This window comes from Haliaeetus leucocephalus, unplaced genomic scaffold (genome assembly GCF_000737465.1).
Source record: "Haliaeetus leucocephalus isolate CR32 unplaced genomic scaffold, Haliaeetus_leucocephalus-4.0 Scaffold174, whole genome shotgun sequence".
Taxonomy (NCBI): Eukaryota; Metazoa; Chordata; class Aves; order Accipitriformes; family Accipitridae; genus Haliaeetus; species Haliaeetus leucocephalus.
Genome location: NW_010972610.1, coordinates 158644 through 179383, shown reverse-complemented (window position 1 = coordinate 179383; position 20740 = coordinate 158644). Strand labels below are relative to the sequence as shown.

The 20740-nt window shown below is 41.9% G+C and overlaps 1 protein-coding gene across 2 annotated transcripts in view; it reads left to right on the top strand.

The window, feature by feature from the left end:
* Positions 1-18806, top strand: part of CCBE1 (collagen and calcium binding EGF domains 1) — a 177945-nt gene extending 159139 nt beyond the window's left edge. The window contains exons 3-10 of one of the 2 annotated variants that reach the window (XM_010563965.1): positions 654-788; positions 1530-1667; positions 6902-7008; positions 12202-12322; positions 14256-14395; positions 14488-14523; positions 15083-15118; positions 16220-18806. In XM_010563965.1, coding sequence (XP_010562267.1) covers positions 654-788; positions 1530-1667; positions 6902-7008; positions 12202-12322; positions 14256-14395; positions 14488-14523; positions 15083-15118; positions 16220-16453 — 947 coding nt within the window. In that variant the 3' untranslated portion in view covers positions 16454-18806. Of the gene's footprint in view, positions 1-653; positions 789-1529; positions 1668-6901; positions 7009-12201; positions 12323-14255; positions 14396-14487; positions 14534-15082; positions 15119-16219 lie in introns of both variants that reach the window. The other variant, XM_010563966.1, reaches the window with a different exon arrangement.
* The last annotated feature ends 1934 nt before the right edge of the window (positions 18807-20740 follow it).

Genomic DNA, 20740 nt, shown 5'->3' with positions numbered 1-20740 from the left:
ACTTCAGCTCTGCTGCTATATAGCAGTGAAATCAGAAACAGATTCACTGTCCTTTGGGTTTCAAACTGGGACTTCAGTCTTTTGGGATTTCACCGACAAGCCCAGCCAGCAACTTACCATACCCTAATCTGCACATTGCTGTTATTAAGAGTGATGATGGTTTTGTAACAATGTGTTCTTTGCTAGAAGGGTTATATCTGGCTTTGAACAATTACTGTGTGATTTTAATTAACTTTTCCTCATGATATACTTTCTGCCTGGATTTGGCAGTTAGCCTCACAGTGTTTCACGGTATTCTGCATAGGAAATGTTGCTATCAGCATTTAAAAATTTGTGGAAGGAAACAGAAAAAAACTTTTAGGTAACTTAATATTTCTGTAAGAAGGATTCTTAAATTCTGCAAACTGTAAAAGTGACCCTTGTTTAAATCCAACTTTAAGAAATAGTCTAAGTACTGTAAGGCTGTGATTAGCAATTACAATTTTACTATAATTCTTTGCTTATGTCTTATGAATGTTTTATTTCTAGGTTCCTTCAGTCTTTAAGAACAATGTAACTTGACTTCATTAATTAGCAGAGAGGTGAAATATTTGCTGTCAAAATATCATCCAGCTAGTGCCATTGGTATTTTTCCTATGTTTTTCTCTCTCTAGACTATGATGTTTGTGCTGAAGCTCCCTGCGAACAGCAGTGCACAGATAACTTTGGGCGAGTCTTATGCACTTGCTATCCTGGGTACCGCTATGATCGGGAGAGGCACAGGAACAGAGAGAAGCCGTACTGCCTAGGTGGGTGGAAGTGTGTGTTGAGCTCATGTCTGGTTAATGATGTATCCTCCTCCCTCAGGTCTTTAGGAGTCCATTTAGATCTGAAACCTTTCTTGTTCTCATTACTATTACAGAAGAAATGTGGTTTTTAGCTATGTTAAGGATTGCTTCCCAGAACTAGGAGATCTAAATCCCCTTGAAATTATTAGGAGGTAGTACCTAAAAGAAACATATGCACCCAAACACTTTGAAGTGTTGGGCTGATGTAATTTTCCCTTTATTGATTCCTCTTGCAGGTTTTGAGCCATATTTGGGGTTTTGGCCTGAGACGAGGGACATGATTCTAACAGTAACCCTCAAAGCACTGTAGCTGGGCTTAATTATGAAAATAAATCCTTGGGCTTTGATTCAGATGGCCAGCATCTAATTCAGGACTGATCATTTACATGTGGTCCTTGTGTGGCTAGTCCTGCCCTGCCCTGGGTGGTTTGCTGTACCAGGGAGCCAGGGTTTGCAGGATTGAGCTTAGTGAGCTTTTCAATGCAAAAAAAATGGTGAAGCGATGTTCACCGATAAAATGCCAGGTGTGTTAATAATAATAGTGCCGTTTGCACAGAGCTCCATCCCAAAGCACCAGCAGTGCTGCAATTGCTGATTTATTTAACCACAAAATCTCCTGATACCTTTAAAGGAAGTCTTTTGCTGTATTTGAGGTCTGAAGCTTCCAGGTTTAAGACATTTTGAAATTTTGCTCCTCTCCAGATATTGATGAGTGTGCCGCAAGCAATGGGACGCTGTGCTCTCAGATCTGTGTCAACACCATGGGCAGCTACAGGTGTGAGTGTCACGAAGGCTATACCCGGGAGGAGGATGGCAAGACATGCACCAAAGGAGATAAAGGTATATGCTAGTGGGGGTTAAAGGTCCTGGGCCAAAGGGTCGTCTAAAAGGCTGATCTGTCGTAAAGAGGAACTGCTCCCTAAGCTACACTTGGAGTGGGGGATCCAAAGCTGGGATGTAGCTGATGCTCCTCGGAGAGCCTGGGTTGTTCACTGTGGAGAAGTCCTGTTGCACACACTCCTCCTCCCCAGTTCATGAGCTGCACACACACAGCAGTAAATCAGCAGTCACATCTATAAAGAAAGAGCACAAGCACATTGAAGGATATGGAAAGCATCTTTCCCTGGAGAGGTAGAGTGGCTGAACAGTAAAACCTGCCGTTACAGCTTCAGTTAGACCGTTTCTGCTGGATCCATCTGCTAAAAGCCATATTTTGCTCCCATACCAACCTGGATTATACCTAGTTTGCAGTCCAGAGCTCAGGAGACATAGGAAAAAAACATTTGCCAGATGCTGACCCTTATAAGCCATCATTAATTTCATCTGTTAATTAAATTATTTTCAGTAACTTTAAATTGTATTTACATGCCTACATCTGAGATTAGCAAATGGCCCTGGGGAGGTGGGTAGTGCCTCTGGGCACTCAGAGGCTCAGAAAAGGTGTGCCTGGGAATTCCACATGCTTTTCAAGCATTGCTTAAATCAATTGCTGAATTATGTTGAGTAACACTGAATTCTGCTGACCTGCAATTAGTTTGTATGTCTCCTGACTGCGGTCAGATTTTTTTCTTTTTTTAAATGAAAATTATATATGATGGGAAAGGGGTAAAAGTGAGGGCTTGTTCTTGCTTTTCACTCTTGGTTTCTAAGTATATATGTGTGCTCTGTATAAATGATTTTAATGTTTTTTACCTCATCCCAGTTATTAAATTACAGCATATAGAGTACTGCAGATTAAATACTGATATGACAATTTAAAAAGATAGAGGGAAGAGAACAACCTGTACTCTGGAAAAAAAACCAAACCTCTTTTGATGAATGGTGACTTAGCATAAGTTCATCAGTTAATGCCTGAACACATGTATCACTGGGTGCTCCAAATCCCACTGGATGGCCAGAGCAATTTATAATTTTGATTTTCCTCTGAAAATATGTAACTGGAGCCACTCCATTAACTGTAATTGTTCCTTGTAGTTTTCAAATGCTTTTTTCCTTATAAGTGTGGGGAGGGTCATAAAGGAAAGAGATATAATCTATATAACCCTTTGCAAATAGTTTTTTTAGTTAACTTTTCCAGTGACTCGTTCAAATTTCCTGACAGAGTGATGTCCAAAGCTTTCAGAATAACTGGCCATTCAAAATATTCAAGGCTGTGGAAATAATTCTAATATTTGAAAAACACCAATTTTACACGGAGTGTTCATGGCACATAAAAATGTCAGTTCCAGTAGTTAATCTGGAATGAAATACCCACCATCTCTCTAGACATTTCCCAAATCAGCTGTGTGAAGCAGAGAAGGACACTTTCTGCTCAGTTACCCCGCTGAACTCCAAGTTAATGTTACTAATTGCCAGACCTCTGGTGCAAATGAAAGAGGAGTTGGCCATCGCTATTTCGCGGGACTTGTGTCCGTAACTCATGCCAAAGAAAACCAAGGCTTTCGGCAGCCGTGAGGAACAGGCTGTAGCAACGCACCACCCCGTGGTCAGCCCCAGCCCTGCACCGCCCCAGAGAGCACCGCATCCACGCTGGAGTGACTTTCTAATAAACAGATGATTTGCTTTTCACGGTAGCTGGAACACTTAAATTTTATTCTAAAATTTAGTGTGAGAGGCATGCAAACACACGTATCCCTCCCCAGCTCTAACCATGTTGCATGTTTCCCAAGAGTTACTATTCACATTTTCATCATGCCATGCCTGAAGGCTGCAATCCAGGCACTTTTTTTAGCTCTGTAAGTGGGCTTGACCAAGAGCTTTGTTTGTTAGTGGGCACAAGAATAGGGAGCATTTCTCCCGCATCTGCAGTCGTGTTGCATTTGACAGAGACAATACCGCTACATGCGCAGAAGGAGGCGAATGAAACCATCTCAGCAGGCTGAGCCCAGATAATACAACACAGATGATCAACTCAACAGTCTCCATGCAAAGACCGCCTGCGGCACAGCTCCCTGCAGAGCTCTCCCCCGCCAGCATCTCCTTCTCTTCCAGCATCAGCAAGATAGAGTCTTCGAGCACATGCAAAGAAAACACATTGCTCCCCTGTGCAGATCTCTTATCGATAGGTGCCATGGGGCTCACCAGTGTCTCACCGAGATGAAAGGACCCCCGTCAGGACAGCAACGTCACATGTGAGCTAGACTTCGTGCTTTGGAAAGCCTTCATAAAATGGGGCCGGTTTAAGCCTTCTCCAAAATAATTTTAGTTTCCTGGTGTAGGTCTGTGCAGTGGAAACAGGCTATGTAAGTGCCTTGCTCAGTGCTGGCCAAACTGACCCTGGTAGGTGACCTCTGTTTCTTCACTGTGCGTGGGTGGCTCCATCTAATTGCTTCCTGCCCCCTCTGGCCTGTCCTAGGTGGCTTCTGGCTTTATCCATGTTTTATTCTGGCTTTATTTGTAGTTTGGTCCTAATACAGGATTGGATGGATGGGGGCAGAGCAAATGTTTGATGGATGACTCCCTCCCTGGGCAAATCATCACCTCTGTCTGGTATGAGTTAGGGGGATTCCACCTCTCTCCTGGGACGCAGCTCATGCTTGCTTATATGACGCTGTTGGACTTCTTCCTCTGACAAGTCAATCCAACTGGATTTGCAGAAATCCCACTGGTATGATATTTCCCAAATATTAGCTGACACCCCCCTCCCCCCGCACTCATCTCCATGGATTGTTACAGCTCTGTTTTATCTATACTTGTCAGCCCCGTGTGCCACATCCTTCTGGAAGATAAACTGGATTTTATAATGAAACACGAGGCCAAATTCACCACTTCTTAATCTGCACATAATTCCACTGATTCTAGTGGGATTGCATTAGGTTTCAAATAGCAGAGGGTCTGGCAGTTTCTCCCTATGACTCTATGTTGCTTTCAGCAACATTTCTTAACACAATGTGTGCATGTTATGAGGGAACTCATTTGGTAAGATAGCTTTTAAAAGAAATTTTGGTTAAGACTAGTACCAAACCCAAACTTTATTGGAGTTTGAAAAAGAAAGACATTTTTTCTAATGGCTCTATATGTGTGCATCTGTAAATCCTACACAGGTGCAAAACTGGACATGTCAAAACACTGATTTTTTTAAAGGAAGCTGAAAAATTGGAGAGGGAGGAAGAACTCCATGAGAGAGACACAATACTGTCTTGTGGTCAAGAGAAAACTTACCTTATAGAAATATCAAGAGGTATCTTGATTACAGCATAGCAATTCCTTGTTAAGGGGAAAAAAACCTGCATGGTGCAGTCTTTAATCCATCAGAGAAAGGTTTATGGGCAAAGAGGCTTTGGAAAGAGTCAAAGGCAAAATGATTAACATTAGAAATACAGCAGTGAGGAAGGAAACCAGCGGATGCTGTGTATTCAGGTATCTTCACACAAAGGCCAGAGTCCCTCTAGAAGGTGTTGTGGCCAAATAGTCTTGGAGCTAGCATAGCTGTGATTTGGTGAAATTCTATTATATGTTATATAGAGTTCATCAGAAAACCCCAAGTAGTAGCTTTTGGCCTTAAATCTTTGGGCCATCTGAATACCGTACAGAAAGCTGTTCAGGTATTACCAAGCCATGTGCTATCAGGAAGGGCTAGAAAACTCAAACAGCAGTGTGCTTACTGCCATAAAAATGTTAAATAAATTGTGTCTTATTGTAATGCCATTGGACTGCAGCTGTGGGAGCAGGCAGTTGATAAGTGGGGAAAACCCCCAAACCTTTGCCTCCTAATCTTCTGATCAGTTCAGTGCTAATACCAGTCGTAATGCTGCTGGTCATTCCAGCATCTTGCCCTTACAGCCCTCTCCTACCTGACTAGGAGATAAGAGAAATTAATCTTTGTCTTCTAAAAGCAAGCATACCTGACGTGGCATTATGTCCAATGGACTAACATACCAAAAATCAGTTTTTCCTAAATTTATGCATCAGTGTTCCATAGATGATGATCTGATGGATGCAATATACTTTACTGGACCCTGCAAATATTTAAAGTTAAGTACCACATAATATCTTTAGTATTAGAAACTTCTGTTTTTATTTAAAATGATCCAGATGTTTTCAAAATCAATGCACATTTCTGAAAAGATGAAGGACATTAAAGTGTGTGTCCAAGTGAGAAGTATAACACAATAGCTAAACACATTGTAATTGATCCTTTTTTGAAGATTTTGAAGATTTGCTGGCTTTAACCAAGAACACCTGCAGTTTTTCCATAGCAGGACGTGCTCTGAAAGGTCCGTGTTCAAATGTATCAAGTAACCCTTCCAGGTAACAGTACAAGGCCACACATCATATGCAGAGCCTCAATACATGTGATGCTTCTCAACAACTATACATGGAAGGAAAAAAGCTCATCTAGAGTTTGCCAGTATGTGTCACCCTGTGTTTTGGAAACCACATTTCTCTTTAAGCGGACATCTGTTAAAACAATGCTTGTTTGACTGCAATGCAGAAGCGCTTCACTGTGTTTGGGACTGGTAAAAGGACAAAAATAACATTTGCAATGTCTCTTACAGTTTGAATCATTTAATGGAATCTTGAAAAGATCCCATTCATGCATAGTATCAACAGGTGTGACCCTTTCTCTTGTGTAGATTTAAATCCTTGTCATTAATCTCAATCCCCATCTCTGCTCAGGCTGATTCCATCACATGGAGGAATAACCAGCGATGACAAAAAGCAATTTGTGCAAAGTGAATGAAATGACCATATTGTGAGGGATTTTACTGTAATTTATAGCATATGAAAATTTGCCTTTTGGGGGACTGTAAATCAGTTCAGATCTATAGGGTTAGTCTACCCTAAACACAAAGATAAAAGAAGGGGTGTAAACTTTTCCAGGTATTAAAAAAAGAAATTCTTTGGAGCCTGTTAACTGGAAACAGCTGCTTTAAAAATGAGCTCTGACCTGTCCCTGTGACGTTTCTTAGCCTTACATAGCAATTCGCAGTCAAAGCATTAATAATGGCAAGATTCTCTCCTCCTTTCACCGTCTGGGGAAATGTAACAACTTTCAAGTTGCTTTTGCAATCACTTTATTAATTTCTTTCCTTTGGATCTTTATATTTGTGTTGGAAACTGCTTTCTTTCAGCGGGGCTTCCTGAGAAGTCTGAAAATGTGGCAAAACCGGGGACATGCTGTGCCTCTTGCAAGGAATTTCATCAAATAAAGCAGACAGTTTTACAACTGAAGCAAAAGGTATGAACGCTGATCAGCCATGTCTTCACCAGACCTGCATGTTTTATGACAACTGAGGTTAAATTTAAGTGTTTGGAGCTGTTGCTGCCATGTGGCTCTTGTGGCCATAAAGATGATGGCAATATATTTTAAAATCATGTAGGAATGGCATCTCTTCCTTATGCTTCTGTATTGCTTGTAAGGAGACTGCTAACCAAGCTTGTGGAGCTGTGTTACCAAGCTCATGGTAACAGAGTCTGGCAAACACCCATCTCAGTCTCAGCCCAGGTTTCTTGGCAATCTGCACTGGCCTCGGCTTTTCATTCATTCTGAATGCACAGGATTTTGGACTTGATCCACCTTTAGTATAAGCAAGTGCAAGACATTCTGCAGATGCGGGAACATGGGAGAACATGATTTTGCATTAATAGGGTGCTGATACAGATTCTTGCCAAACAGGAGGTGTGTGGCTAAACAAAAACATCACTAGCTTTGATTCTTTTAAAAAGGAAAAACCCTCAGCCCAACCTTTTTTGTTTTCACCTGTGTCCTTACAATTAGAGAATAATGCACTTAAAAACTTCCCCTGGCCTTTAACTTTAATTGCTCCTATATGTGGCCTCCTTTTGCACTTGAGTAGCATTGAAATAACCCAGAGGGCCAGCCTAGAATTTGGAGAGGCAAGTGCAGGGCTGCAGGTGTAACGCTCTTTCTGGTGACATCTCCTTCGAACATTCAGGTTCTTTCAAACTGAAATGTTCTGCAGGAATATCCTTAGGAATTCATGTTGACAGGCTGTAATTATTTCACCCAGGGTGCTCGTTTAATTTCATTGTGGCAAAACACAATTTGGTGTATTCACTTGTTGCATTTAATATTATACATTCAATGTAATTTATATTAGGAAGAAAGAAATCTGCTTCACTAAAATGAAAAACACTGAGGTTAGATACTCTTTATCTCAAAAATCTCAAATGTCATGTTTTCCTTCTGAATCAGCATGAAGACAAATGTGGAAGTAACAGAATTTAATGTGTGATGGAAATTCTGTGTTTCAAACAAATGGTAGTAGGCAGGTTAAAAAAGGATCTGTGCTTTTGGGTGGCTAATTGTCCAGCCACACTCCATGATGCTGAGCAGGCTCACACTGACCTCCAGGGGGGGATCTGGAGTCACACAGTTGGCCAAGTCATTTGCTGCAAGAAATGATGGAAATCAATGGTCTGAATTAACATGAAGTTATCTATGTCTAACTTCCACTGTTAGGTGCCTGTGTTCAAAACTCACTCCTGGAAAAATAAGACCAACTGATAACTGTCACTGTGGGCAGTTGTACAATAGCTGTGGCCAAACTAGGCAGCTCAGTCTTGCCTCATAGCTAAGTCCTGTCATGGTCCATAGACTAAATTTTTCCCAAGTATCTTCCTAGTGGGACTTGATCTATTTGGCATCCTCAGGGGGAGCCCACTGGGTTGTGCGTCACACAGACAGAGCTGGAAGAGATGCCCCCTGATACCCTCAGCATTTTTTACCCCACAGACAGGAGAGCTTTTGCCCATGCTGAGAGAAGATCTGGCCTCGTGCTGCTTCTCTGCCCAGGGAGACATGAACCCCCATGTTTCACCAGCCACTCCCCATGGCCAAGTTCTTCTAGGGAGGACATCGCTCAATATCTGTGGTTGAAGCTGTTCTGTTTTGCACAGAAAAATTCATTTCTGTCTGCCAGAGAGACAGTTTATGGGAATGAGTCTTCAGTCTTGTGGTTAAGGCTTTCAGATTTTATGAACTTCATGCAAAATTATGTTTAGCAGAAGAGCCTGTGAAGGATCCAATCCAGCAAATGCTACAACTGGGAATTGGGGTATGCTTCTGAAAGTGGGAGGTGTGGTTTTGTGTCTCCTTAGGAAAGAACAGGGGTGAACTCAAGTCCTTCTACTTCTGGTACCTTTTTGGAGGTTTGCAACATCCATTCCAGATCCAGGACAGAGCAGTTCCAGTATCAGGAACAGAAAGTCACCTTGCACGATCGTCCAGTGGGATGCACTGTCCCAATATACTAGGCGCCTGTGGGCCGTCCTAGGTTGATCTCAGACTTTGCTGGAAGGAAGAAGAGTGGAAAGCTGAAAAACTGGGGGAAAGATATTTGACATGCTGACACACAGCCAACAATTTAAAAAAAAACAAGTAAGCTGGATCCTATTGCACAGATGTGTTTAAACATCTTAATTAGAAAGCCATGTTCGACACCACTCCTGTCAAGCACTGTCAAAGTCATCTAAACCACAGATCTTCTAGAAACTACCCAAAACTCCAGATGCAGCATGCAACACAGCATATGGGAGTCTTGTTTCTAGTACTGCCTTTCTTTAAAATTTACCCTCGCTAGTATTTGCACGCACATGGAAAAAAAATTATTTTGCAAGGGCCATTAAGATTTGGAGCTGTGGATGGAGAAAGCCAAGGTCACCCTGGACCAGGATCCTGGTTCATTTAAAAGGTGAAACAGAAATTGGGCCAGCGAGCATAGCCAGTCCCTAAGAGGATGTGACTCAACATCAAAACCACATGGTTTGGCCCCAGTGTATGTAACAACCATTTTCTTGCCAGAAGATATCAAAGAGCAGTGAGCTAGACCAGAGCCCGGGTATCTGGCACTCCTAGTGTCTGCCTCAAGCCCAGCTGACTCAGTGGGGAAGCATGTGAAGATGCTTTCATAGCAGCTATGTAATTTCTTTTTTAACTTACTAAGTTGTTAAAACAGCCTTGCTGGCAGGAACAAGTCAATATTTAAGCAACAGAAAAGAATACACTTCCAAATCCTCTTCATGATGAGTCTTCACCACTAAATGCACATTTTAACTAACTCCAGCCTGGCCATTTGCAATATAACCTGAAGAGTACTCATGGCAGGGACTACATACTAAGTGACCTCTATTTATCAGCTGGGATAGCAATAGAGCCCCAAAATAGGATCTGGTCAGAAATTTAAGTATAAGCTCTAAAAAGGACATCAATTAATCTGTCACTCAACTGTCACCACCCCTAAGGAGAAACACTCACTGATGACACTGAAAATATTCTCACAAAAACCGCCCAAAAAATATAATGCTCTCAGGTAGTCACAGGATTTAACTCCGTGTCTCGGTTTTAGCATGGCAGCGTCGGCACTGCAGAGCCCCTGGCTGATTTGTGTTATGTAGTGGAAGTTTTGCAGCACGGTGCTCTTTGCAACCTTCCATTCGTACCCAGCCAGGACCCTGCTCTAGACAGGGTGGACGTACCTCCAGGAAACAAAATTTTGCAGTGTGCTGACCAGAGCTGGCCAGTGGACCTCCCCGTGCTGGACCGTGGCCAATGTGGCTGTGAGAGCCCTCACCTACTGAATTTTCCTCTTCAGCCCTAGGTGTAAGTTGCTGTGGCCCATGGAGTAGCCCTTTATCTTCAGCAGTCCCACGCTTTGGTCTGTGCTGCAATGGCTGGGATGTTGGCTGAGAAAGCTGCAGTGTCATTGGTAAACAAAGCAGATGTTTTTCTTCGGAAAACCAAAGATGACAGCCCACCCCACCGCAGTAGGTGTGCTGGATCCTCATTTTCTATGTGAGCAGATTCAATAGGAATAAGCACATAAGAAACACCCTCTGTGGTTTCTGTGAAGTGCTGACCTCATCCAGTCACTGATTTCTGTGGGGGTGGAGTAAATCTACCAAATTCTTGTAAGACTTACATCACATCACTTAATTTGCCTTTAGTGCAGTCATCTTGTCTTTGGAACAGCAATGCTTTCCAAAACCTGAGTCACAAATGGCTGATAAATTCTTGTATTCCTGTCATCACATTTTGAATTCCAGTCTGAAAAATCAAACTGATGTTTCAGAAATGCCACCAGGAACTGTCTCAGCATTTCTGACTTTTTTTTCTCCCTTTTGCTTCCTTCAGAACTCTTCTGTGCGTCCAGCCCCAAACTGCAAGCACCGCTGGCCACCCTTAAAGTGCATTCCTTAAGTAATAACTTGTTTGCCAAAAGAAATTTGCCCAGTTATAGCATGTACTGCAAGTGCATAGCATTGGTTTTTTTCCTGTGCATTACAAACATTAGGTTTGCACTAAGGGCAGGAGGGTGTATGTCAAATAATTACTGAAACAAGTAGGGTGTTGAGAACAGTCCAGTGCAGGGAATTCCAAACAGCTGATTAAAAGCGTTGTCAGATAGCAGGAGTCATTATGTATTTATTTATTTAATCATTTAATCACTTAGTAAATTATTCATTATTAATCATTTATTAAACATCATTTATTTAACACAGCTCTCCCATGCAAATGTTGCAGAATCAAGCATCAAATTATCCAGTGAGCCAAATTTATTCAGGGAGCAACAAAGCCGACCTGGGGATAGATCTGCCCTGGTATTGCTGAAATAGCTGTTCAGTTCCATTTGGCAGAGCAAAATTCCGAACACTACATGCAGCCACTCACCACTAATAAACTTCTTTCCTCACTTCAGACCAGCCTCCTGGCTTGCCATCTCCCTTCAGCTGCCTCCGGAGACTAAACATTTGCAGAATATTTCTAAATATGTTTAATTATTAAATATATTCAATCTGGGCAGATTAATGTTTCATGGATAATTAAACATCCGATGTAATGGATAATGACATTTTAAACTATAGTGTGCAATTCTCCTTACATTCTCACTTCCTTTACCTTTGTGTCTCTATGCAGAGCAGATCCAGACATCTGTTGAGCTAAATAGTATGGTTACAGGGCCAGATTCACAAAGGATTTGGGGCTGTCATTGGAACCCATGAAAAGTTAGTGGCTTGTGCAGCAAATGAGAACTTAAATATCTAAGCAAATGTTGCCCTGAGAAAGGGCAGTAAATGAATAGTGAAAACTTCAAATAAGGAAAAAGAGGTTTCCTGAGAAGATCCAAGCAGTTATGAGACTTACGTTTTTGACAACTTGTTGCTGTATCTCTCCTGAATTTCTCCCACCTTCAATTTGGATTGACTTGCAGTATTTCCACGGTGACTTGAAAAGTGAACAGCCTCGCACAGTAACATTTTCTTCTGATGATTTCAGTGAAGGATATAATTAAACATTTTATATTTTCCTGAAGTATTCAAATATGCTGTTTGTCCACATGAAAGCTTAAACAAGAATGTCATTTACCCAGCTGAAAGATGAAGGGCTTACAGTGATTTTTGGTTTTGGCAGGTTGCTTTGCTACCAAATAATGCTGCTGATCTTAGCAAGCAAATCACTGGTGAAAAAGTGCTTGCATCTAATGCATATATCCCTGGCCCCCCAGGCCAGCCTGGCCAACAAGGCCCTCCAGGTAAGATACAGACCAGAGGGATGTGAAAGTGCAATAGTGCTATGAATAAAAATAATAAGCTTCAATCTTTCAGTGTGATAGGATTTCATGTGTTTCATATTTTAATTGTTATTATCATATTTGCATTTGTGCTAAATTTAAAAAGAAAAACTTTCTGGTCATTATGGTCAGCCTCTGCCAACTAACATCATCCATTGTGTCTTAGTCTCCGTGTGTTTCTTGGTGTGCAAGGTGTGTTTGTCCTCTATGTGTTGAATTTCTCCCCCTCCCTGGGATATCTCACCTGCTTCAGTTGTCATTTCCTGTATTTTAACTCTGTCTTAAAACACTCTCCATTTAATTTCAGGAATACCTATTGCTTTAGCTCACTGTCATTAGTAGAGCAGAAAACGTGCTTTTAGTTTGCAAGGGTTTGTGCCAACTGTTTTATTCTTCCTCGTCTGGTTTTGCAAGAATTCATTTGTTGGTTTTATGTTGTGTTCCAGATTCAAAGGAATCTGAACAGTAAAACTCCACTCACACCTTCTTTGCTAAGGCATAGCTTGAAATAATGAGAAAAACAGAGAGTTCCTAAAGCTCTAACTTAAGCCAAACACCTTGCAACCAGTAGCCAGTGATGCTAAAAATTTTGCGAACTCAGTTGAATGCATATCTAATTTTGGGTTAGTGATAGATCCAAGGAGTTTTAGCATTGTGGTGGGTTTCAGGAATATTCTTACAGAGGACTGGCAGATATTCCTTAGGAGGTTTGATTTACTCCCTACTGAACTGCCCCCCCATTTATCCTCACTTTTGCAGTCTTGCTTTGATTTTTTGAGTTTTTATCTCATTTTCTTGGAGGATGAGTATCTTCAATCTTCAGTATATCATAAGTGCAAGGACAATATGGTTAGAGACTCTGTGTCAAACTCTGAACTGTACTGTGTGTCGCCTTGCAATCTCTCTAACATAGGCCTGACTCTGAAGGTCTTCCATCTGGTTTCCCCATCACTGAGCTGTCCAAGGTACTGTAGAATTATCTGTTCTGCTTGAAAACCATCCCTGCTCGCCTCCTCCTCTGCCCTGTGCGGCTGGGTCTTCAGGAGGAGTCCGAGAGGTTCGTCACTGAACTTGATTTCACTTCTTTTGAAAATCCTAACTGTACATATTCTGTCCTGCTGAACTTTTTTACTCTCTGCCTTTCATTTTCTATGTCCTTCACATGCCCTCAGTGTGAAGAAAAGTGCTTTCCCCTCTAACTATAAAGCAATTCAGCTAGTGACACTTTAACAGTCTTTATTTTATGCAAATTTTGTTTCAGGTGCCTGATTTTCTGTTTTGCTTTTCATAGTGTTTCTCTTGAGCTAAACATATGCTTTATTGCCTGTGTGCTTCCTAAAAACTAACATTCTCTGCTGAACCAGCAGAAGCTGAAAAGGATATCAAGCAAAATGGAAGAACAGAGCCTTTTTTGCCCCTAACACGTTGGCTACTGTACTGGGCAAAAGAGAGGTGCAACCCACCACTGAAAAGGGCTTGCTTCTGTGCCAGTCATGTAGATGCCTTTGACCCAACATTCCCATGAGTTTTCTGAGGCTTTCTTTTTATGAGATGTTCCTCAAATGTGACTTGTTCTTTTCTTCTTTGTGTGAAAATGAGGCATTTCTGCTTTTCTTATCATTCCCAGTCTGTGTCCTCAACCACCTGGCAGCGGCAGTCTTGGCTTCTTTGTATACACAAGGTTTAATTGTTTTGTGAACATCTCTTGTAGCTACTGTGACAAGAAGTAATGTTGTCTCAGATGACTGCTGTGTTGGTTGTGTTGTTGTGGATTTGGATGTGTTAAGGCAACCAGTCCGTTGGGTGATTCAAAAAATGGTCAGTCCCCACTGCTTGCACTGATGAAGTGTCCTGAAGGCTTTCCCTGGCAGGTAACCTTTGCTGTCAATTGCAGGGGCTCCAGGACCAAAAGGGAGTCAAGGAGTTCCTGGGTCACCTGGACCTCCTGGACAGCCAGGCCCTCGTGGATCAATGGGGCCAATGGGCCCATCTCCAGACATATCGCATATTAAGCAGGGCAGACGGGGCCCCGTGGTCAGTATTCTCAACTCCCATCACGTGTTGCACAATTAGCCTTAGCTCCACAACTTCTCAAATCCTTGTGAACACTTTCTTTTCTCTTGCAGGGCCCACCAGGAGCCCCAGGGAGAGATGGTAGCAAGGTGAGGAGAGGTACTGTTTTCCATAACATGGGCACATGCACATGTGAAGTGCAGGCTTGCTAGAGAGACCCTCTACACACTTGTAGTCATACCCTTTTACCATCTCATTTCCTTTTCTAAGCTGAGAATGTCGTGTTGTCCCATCCCTTCATGACTTCCTTCTGTTATTTTGTACTTGCCATTCCTTAAGTCTTGCAAATAGCCCTGCCAGGCTATCTGTCCAGCAGCCTTCTTTCCTTTCTCTGCAGCTCTTTGGCTTTTCCATGATGAAACATTGTTGCTTTAGCCCATGTCATTAGACTGCTCTTGTGTGAATTTCTCCTGTTAACTGGTTTGCTTGTTACTGTGTAGGAGAAATATCAGAAATGCCCAACTCTGCTCCCACTAGTATCAGTGGCAGTTGGTTTGTGTTCCTCCTTCACTTTCTTTTCTTTTCTGAGCAAGTGTAAGCTGATTATTCTTGATCTGGGGACAATAAGTAAGGGAGTCTGCAGAGGCAAACTGATTTTTTTCATTTCCTTTAGTCACAGCAAACTAACTGAGGTGGTATTGATTACAGGGGGAGCGAGGAGCACCAGGACCAAAGGGGATACCTGTAAGTATTGCTCACAGGAGGAATTTCCCCAACAGAATGGTGTTGACTAACAACAGGTCAACCAAAAGGGAAAAAAAAACCCTCTCCTGTGTCAACAGCACAGTCAAAGATACTTTACATGCACAGAAAGTTATTGGAAGGAAAGTAATTACCTGGTTTTGTCCAAGTGTTTTTGCCTACACGCCTCTTCCCTTGCTGGGTGTGACACTGAAGGCAGTAAGTGCACCTCTGCCCTACAACCGCGGTGGGACATCCTCAGAAAGCAGTAGCATGAGATCCCATGCAGTATGCTAGTTAGTACAGTTCAGCTGCTGCTACTAATGGGAGTTTGATCCCTGGAACCTTTTAAAATCCTGCCCCTTGTTTCTGGGATTTGGGAAGCTATAGGCTTTGAGCAAGTCATCAGCAGAAGGATTAGTAATTACAATCTGTTTTCAGGTGAAACTGTTTAAGAATTTGCTTCTTATGGTGTTTTCTCATTGGTGAAATGGATTTTTAAGAGTGTGTCCAGCGGAGTGTCCTCAGTATTAAACAGTGTACTTCACTGTGTGAAGTCAGCTAAAAAGAAATTATAATTTTCTAAAATCAGATAAAACCAGATGAATACTCTCTGCCTTGTAATTACCAATATATTTAGTAAGTGATGGACAGCAGCGAGGTTACCATCTTGAAAAGATACCTTCCAAATACCAGCATTCTTGAGAAAATTTCTTAAATAAATAATAATTATTGATTGATTAGTCATTCTAAGAGTCTAATTTCTATCAGTTTAATAAAAAGGAACACAGGGAACCAAGCTTTATCTCCTCTATTCCTATGAGATGTCAAGATATTCTTAGGAGGCAGATACAGCAAAGGAATTGTTAAGTAACAAAAGGGCTGAGCATCTTGTAAATGTAAGCTCTATCTGCAAAAGCATTTGGCTTCTTTTGAAAATTGTTTCCTGAGCAAGTTGATTCAAAAACAGACCGTTAAACTTTTGGCAACTGATATGAAGCAGTACTTTACCGAGTTACCCCTGCAAGAGTAATTATATCAACCTGTCTGAAAACTGTAAGAGCGAAGTGGATTATTATTAATGACCATGCCTTGTGACTGCAGGGCCCACCAGGTTCATTTGATTTCCTGTTGCTGATGATGGCAGACATCAGAAATGACATCGCTGAGCTGCAAGAGAGAGTGTTTGGACACAGGACTCATTCATCAACAGAGGAGTTTCCATTACCTCAGGAATTTACAAACTATCATGACACAGTAGATTTTGGATCTGGAGAAGACTACAAACCACGAGCAGCACCCAGAGACTCCAGGATACAGAAGGCAGCCCATCCTTAGCTATGCCTACTGAAAAATAGAGCCCCTTTAGAGTTCTTCAATATAAAAATGCACTGACAATGTAAAATATATATATATTTCCCAGTTTTCTCTCTGCTTTTCCCCAACCATGCTGCCTGTACTGTAGCTTTCCTGGTTCATGGTAGCCTCCTTGCAGTAACTGCATACCATCAAGCCTGCACTGTGTGTTGTACCTAGACTATCAAGAAAACCTTCTTAGTATATAATATGGTTAAGGCATGCTCTAGCTAATGGCACAGACCACAGTGTTTCATCTGCCTACCTTGCCTTCTATGTCGAAATGACCCAGTACCCAAATTTTGCCAGGGGTAGAGGGGTAGCTGAACATCATCCCTGAATGATGTCATTAATGAAAACCTTGATCCACAGTTACTTTAGACATGTAAATATATTATACCACTGAAGTCAAGTTTCCAGGTACTGTCCCCAGACTTAGGAGAGAGTGAAAAGGGGATCCCTGTTTCACAGCAGAGGCCAGCTGTAAGTGAAATGTCTTCTTCTATTATGCCACATCATGGCAGGAAAAGGCAAAAAAAATACAGTGAAGCTGTGATACAAGGGTGCTGCTTCTTGATCTGGAAATTATTTGGCTTTGTGTTGCTACAGTATCATTCAAAGAGAGTTCGAAAAGATGTTTGTCCTAAACTAACACTACTTTTCCCTTACCATTCTCACACTGCCCAGTGTGAAGGCCAGTTCCCTTCCTCAAGATTCACGCTGGATACATTACACAAAGATGAGCAAGACAACAGGGGATATATAAAGCAGCAAAACCAAGCAAAAATTAATCAAGTAGGCTTATTGGCAAGCACAAAATCAATCCCAGCCTTGCAGAAAGAGTCGGATTCTGATCTCTTGTGGGTGCATGTCTTCCCTGGTGAAATGCTGAAGTCCAAGTGAAATCAAGACCAGAGAGAAGCCTCATGTTTGCAAAAAGCTTCCATCTGTTTTGCTCCTCTGCTGCATGAGGGCGACCTACATGGCAGTCACAGAACTGGAACACAGAGTTGCAGTGTATTTGGCTGGGTATATGAGGAGTACGAGTAGGTGCAAAAGTGCACATGACAAAACATTTCAACTGGTATGAGGATGGCTTAAGGTGAGGTACTGCACATGGGATCCTATATGATGAAAGGGAGTGCCCTTTTTTTACACTGGAAAATTGGATGCACAAGTTAGACCATACCTCATGGATGATGTATGTTACCATTTCTTTTGGATTACCACAGCTGCTGAGGACTTTGCCATGCTTAGAAGATAAAGGAGTATATTAAGCACAAAACTTTAATTTTGTATCTGTGTAGCTGCTACTTCTACAGTATGTTTAGTGCTGGGTCATGTTCATGTTACAAATGCAGAGAAAAACTTCTTATTTTGCCACGTCTTTCAGGGTTTGCATATTCCAATAGAATAAATACAGGTAAAAATATAAGCAGGCCCTTTTCAGATAACCCATAAAGGTTTGGATTTCCTTCCATATTCTCTGGGCCAAAAGATAGTCGGTGTAATCCCTACGCCACCAGTACAGGTCACATTGTATAAACAGCTGGTTGTCTAAACCTTTCATATCATTTGTATATTATCTTAAGAGGATGCATTCATTCCTGTGATTGTTTCCCAACTCCTCGCTATCACTATGCCACAAGCAAGGGCATTAGCTTTAAGAACGTTGATGTTCTATACTCCTCTTCATGTTATCTGTGCATCAATATTTACAAAGCAATGACTAAGTCACTGGGGTAGCTCAGAAAAAATGATAGTGCTCTCACCATGTAGTCTTTGGGCTTCTCCTCGGGGAGGAGCTCTGGCAGCAGCTGCAGATCCAAGTAGTCTTGTGAACCAGGTAATAAGGAAATCAGTGAGACTTGGGGAAGGAATCTGTGGCCAAAAGAGGTATGGTCTTATACGCAGCAGACTGAAAGAAACCTCTAAGACAGCACAAACTGAGGCACTTATGTCTTATTTTCTTAATTTCAAGCAGGCAACTAGGTATAACATTGTTCATGAATATGCAATTTGTTAAGTGTCAAATGTTATATTTGTAACTCTTGCAAATTATATAACTCTTGCATATATTTACCACCACACCCCATCACCTGCTGGATCAGGTTGATTCCCATGACAGAATTAATAGCTGCAGGTTTTTTGACCATCAGATACTGAATAATGAGTTAGATGAGTTACTTCCTACATACCAGCTAAATTCTATTGTCCCCTACCCACAAGATGTCTTCTAAAAAAGGCACTTACTTTAGTTCTAAGCTCTGCTTTTCCAAATACAGACAAATACCAAATGAGAAGTTCCTACAGTTTGACCATCAAATCCAGGGAAGGGAAATTCTGAGACTGGACCAGAAAAGTAGGTAAAATACATGGTTCACTGTAAGTATAGAAAGCTGTCCTACAGACTCATGAACATAAAATATGGCACATGTTTAAATGCCCTTCTGAATGGAAACCTCAGTAACTTCCCTTTCTGGAGTCTGCATCACTGGTTTTCACAGCCTAGAGCTGGGTTTCCAACAGACGTGCTTACTCCATGAAAAAAAAGTAAAGGAAAGTGGGTTTGTCCTTGTGCTTCACCCTCCTTTTTCCAGGCTCCCTGCCCTAAAGCTGTTGGCTAAGTCCCAGCAGCAAGGAGGGGACAGTATGGTAAAGATAAGTCTACCCAACATGACACAGGAATTCCTCCACCAGGGAGAGCCCCTCTGAGCACAGCCTTCTGTCTGCACCTGGCTAAGATCTTTGCATAGACCTTTCTCATGTTATTTCTGATTATTTGTATGATAGCTTTCATAACACATTGTATCAGAAACATTTCATTAAGATTTCTGGATAAACACATAAAGACATTCAGATAGAAAAGTGACCTTTTTTCCCAGTATACCCCAAATTTTATAAAGCTAGAGCAGAGGAATCATTTCCAATCTTAAGCTTCCTTACCGAGTAGCCAGGGAATTCATTACCTTGTAAATTATTTCTCTGTGGCTCCAAAAATAACAAACTCCCCCAAGAATAAAAAATAATAATGTAGAAACATCTACACTTATGCTTAGTTTCATTACTAGGCTCATGCACATGACAACTTTGTTTCATATAAATACTATGTATAATTTTATTAGAAAGAAATATAATTTTGATGTTAAGACATCAAGTTATAAGCAAAAGGATAATAAAGAGTTTGTTATTTTATTAATATTAGAAATATATTTAATGGAAACATTTGCAAGAGTGTGTAGTGATGGGAAAATGCTGATTGTTAATGGAAATTGGTAATTGGAAAATGTTTTCTTTCAACACTGTGCCAAGTACATACAGGATTAGTCTTTCCTGCAAAGCTGGAACACTGACACAGAAGAATTCTTATATAGTCACGCTAAAGAAAGGAAAGGAAAATTGATTGTAAAGGGAATTTAAGATAACGCCTGGAGTTATTGTTGGCGTCACAGCTTGAGTAACCTTTTCCTGGAAGTATTTCAGAGTTAATACGCTAAGCCCCAGAGAAGCAACAAAAGATGGGGTGTGGGGGTGGGGGGTGTCCCAGAATATGTTAATTTCACATTAAAATCCGTATGTTTGTTCCTATTACACATTCCAATAACTATACTGTTCACTTTATTTATATATGAAATCCTAAAAACTGTGTAAAATGATGGGGATTTTATGATGTATTCATAATAACAAAGATATTTTTTCTTACACTGTTGGTAGCTGCTTTTGTTACACATTCCTTCTCTGAAATACAGAAATGTTGGCTGGAAGAAACAAGTAGCAGGAAACTCCTTACCCTGCCTTGTAGCATTTTTCTTGGAGCTGCACTACACACGCTGCCAGGAGCACCACGGGGGCACAAGCTCTTGCAGAATACGGCGGGTCCGTGTGGAAATAAGGCCCGCACCCACCTCCACTATTAGGGTGGCGGCTCCTGCGCCCTGTGAGGGCTACGTGAGGCTGGATCCAGCAGCCTTACCCCATGGTGCCGGCGTACGCAGCTTCTGCACAGCCTGGGGATGCGATACTGGGGGTCCAAGACTCCTCTGGCATCCCGCTACCGGTACAGAGGGAAAAGGGGCGATAAGACAAAGGCTCTGGCCCTTCGCGCCTGGCGGAGCCTCCACCGTCCCGGCGGTGTCCCCCACCCCGCCACAGCCGCCGTGAGGGGCAGCAGGGAGGCCGGCTGCTCTCCTCCCTCACCTCAGAGCCCGCCCGCCGCCAGGGCCTCGCGCCGGGGGCGCCCCGATGCCGCGGAGAGAGCAGCGGGGCTGT